The 2747-nt window shown below is 61.6% G+C and overlaps 1 protein-coding gene across 1 annotated transcript in view; it reads right to left on the reverse strand.

The window, feature by feature from the left end:
- The window catches only part of SYNGR3 (synaptogyrin 3), a 10484-nt gene that overhangs the window by 2914 nt on the left and 4823 nt on the right, over window positions 1-2747 (reverse strand). The window contains exon 2 of the mRNA XM_026053899.1: window positions 869-1109. Coding sequence (XP_025909684.1) covers window positions 869-1109 — 241 coding nt within the window. The remainder of the gene's footprint in view (window positions 1-868; window positions 1110-2747) is intronic.

Consider the following 2747-nt stretch of genomic DNA (forward strand, 5'->3'; position numbering starts at 1 on the left):
TGTGTTCCCACTGCATCCCTGCTGCATCCCTGCTGCGTCCCTGCTGCATCCCCACTGTATCCCCGCTGTGTTCCCACTGCATCCCCGCTGTGTCCCCACTGTGTCCCCACTGCATCCCTGCTGCATCCCCACTGCATCCCTGCTGCATCCCCGCTGTGTCCCCACTGTATCCCCGCTGCATCCCCACTGCATCCCCGCTGCATCCCCACTGCATCCCTGCTGCATCCCCGCTGTGTCCCCACTGCATCCCCGCTGCATCCCTGCTGCATCCCTGCTGCATCCCCACTGTGTCCCCACTGCATCCCCACTGTGTCCCCACTGCATCCCCGCTGTATCCCCGCTGCATCCCCACTGTGTCCCCGTTGGATCCCTGCTGCATCCCCGCTGCATTTTGAGCCTTACACCAGCACACGGGCCAGGCACAGAGCACAGCGCTGCAGTGCAGAGCGGCTGAGCCTGCAAGGGGCCGTGCACAGAGCACCCAGAGGGGCCGCAGCGCGAGACAGCCCAGGCCCCGGGGACGGCTGCAGTGGGGGGCTGTGGGCAGCACCGAGCAGGGGCCGGACGCTGCAGCTGCAGGCCGCAGGGGTGGGAGCCGGACAAACCCCCCTCGGACTCGGCAAACACGAGCCCGGGAACGGGGAGCAGCGGCCGCACACAGGCAGAGGCTCCCGGTGCCGCGGGCGCCGCGGACGTCCCGCATCCACGTTCTGCAGCTGCAACCTTGTTTGAGACAGAAACCAGCGGGTGTGGGGGGCCAAGGGCCCGCCTGGTTCCGCACACACCAGGGTGCTCCCCTGGCCCTTCACAGACCCCAGAGCAACGGGCCGAGCGGGACCCGCCGTGTCCCCGAGGAGCCAGGGCTTACCCGAGAAGCTGAGGTCGAGCAGCACGGCGCGCTTGCGGTCCTTCACGCTGCTGATCTGCTGGAAGTAGAGGTCCACGACGAAGAAGAAGATGCAGCCGAAGAAGGAGATGATGCCCACGGCGATGCCGTAGCTGCAGGCGCTCTCGTTCTCGTTGAAGACGCACAGGAGCTCGGGGTCCTGGCTGTCCCTGTTCACGTAGCACTCGTTCACGATGGAGCCGAACACCACGATGGAGAAGACCTGCGGGAAGGGACAAGGATAAAGCCCAGCTTTGCATTTCCCTCCGTTTTCCACAGCACCGAGGTGGGATTCCAGCCCCAGGAACCCCTTTGCCGCCCAGGGTCCTGCTCTGCAGCGGGTTCCAGGGACGTCGCTCTCCACACAGGCTGGGCAAGGAAGCCCTGGTCCTGGGTGCCAGCACGGCAGCAAGTGGCACCGCCGCCAACAATAGCGGTCACGAGTTTCCTAGTGCTTTGGCAACAGCAGCGGTTGTAAAACTCTGTTCATAAATAATGCAAAATTGCTATTTACCCTCAGAAATAGCAGCAGCATTTATAAAACAAGCCCAGGAAGAAATAACGCGATTCTGGAAAACATGAATAATTGAGAAAGCGCCGAGTCCCCAGGATTGCTTCCCTGGCAGCCCGGAGAATGCGCACTTAGCTGCCTGTTTTGCCTAATCCTCCTGGGAATAGTGGCCTGGGATATGTCTGGGTGCTCTTGCTGCCTGCTCGGAGCTCAGCGGAATGCTGGTGGGATGGGAATGCTCCGGGACACCATCAGGACAGGGATGCTCCGGGACACTGGCGGGATGGGAATGCTCTGGGATGCCAGCGGGACACCCGCAACCTCTTCTCTGGAGGCCAAAATAGAAACCAAACTCAAGTGCGCACACTTGAAAGCAGCACTCAAACCACGGAGCTGGCTGAAATGTTCCTGTCAAAACAGGCTTTTCAGTGAAAAGAGATCTGCCCATATTTTTTTCCCCTCGCAATTGAAATTCTGCTGATTTCCTGTTAAAAAAAAATGGTGTTGGTAAAACATTTTAATTGAAGTAGATTTGGGGTTGTTTCTCCAGTGTTAAAAAAAAAAAAAAGTTTCCAAGAAAAGGGGGTGAATGGGGGAAAACAAAACTCAGGCAGTTTTTCAAAGAAGAAAGCGAAATGCAGGTCACTTTTTCCAAACACCTCCACAGAGCTCTCGCGGGCGCCCAGGAGACCCGAGAGCTGCGGGGCCGCACGCCGGTCCCCGCTGCGCCCGGCAGCTCCGTCCTGCTCCATCCTCCAGCCAAACACCCTGCAGACGGAGGGAGGGATCCTGCTCGGCTCCCTGCGCTCCCGCGGGATCCTGCGCCGGCTCCGCTCCGTCCTCGCGGAGCCGCTGGAGCGGGGATGGGTTAAAGGCTCCGGCACCTGGGAGCCGGGAGCCACGAGGCCTGGGAAGCTCCAGCCTCCAGGCTGCAGCCTCCAACCCGACAGCCATTTTAAGGGGAGCTGTTTCTCCTGCGTTCCGACGTGGGATGTGGCCGCACGTGCGGGCGGCCACCGGGGCCACCACGGAGGATGTTTAACACTGCGGCCACCTTGCTGCATCCTTCCACTGCAACCGCTCACTGCATGCACCCCACTGCACCCTTCCTGCTGCAGCTGCCCCACTGCAACCGCCCCGCTTCACCCTTCCTGCTGCAACTGCCCCACTGCAACTGCCCCGCTGCACCCTTCCTGCTGCACCCTTCCTGCTGCACCCGCCCCGCTGCAACCGCCCTGCTGCACCCTTCCTGCTGCAGCTGCCCCACTGCAACCGCCCCGCTGCACCCTTCCTGCTGCAACTGCCCCACTGCAACCGCCCCGCTGCACCCTTCCTGCTGCAACTGCCCCA

The sequence above is a fragment of the Nothoprocta perdicaria genome, unplaced genomic scaffold, assembly GCF_003342845.1.
Source record: "Nothoprocta perdicaria isolate Ctin4 unplaced genomic scaffold, notPer1 scaffold_12, whole genome shotgun sequence".
NCBI lineage: Eukaryota > Metazoa > Chordata > Aves > Tinamiformes > Tinamidae > Nothoprocta > Nothoprocta perdicaria.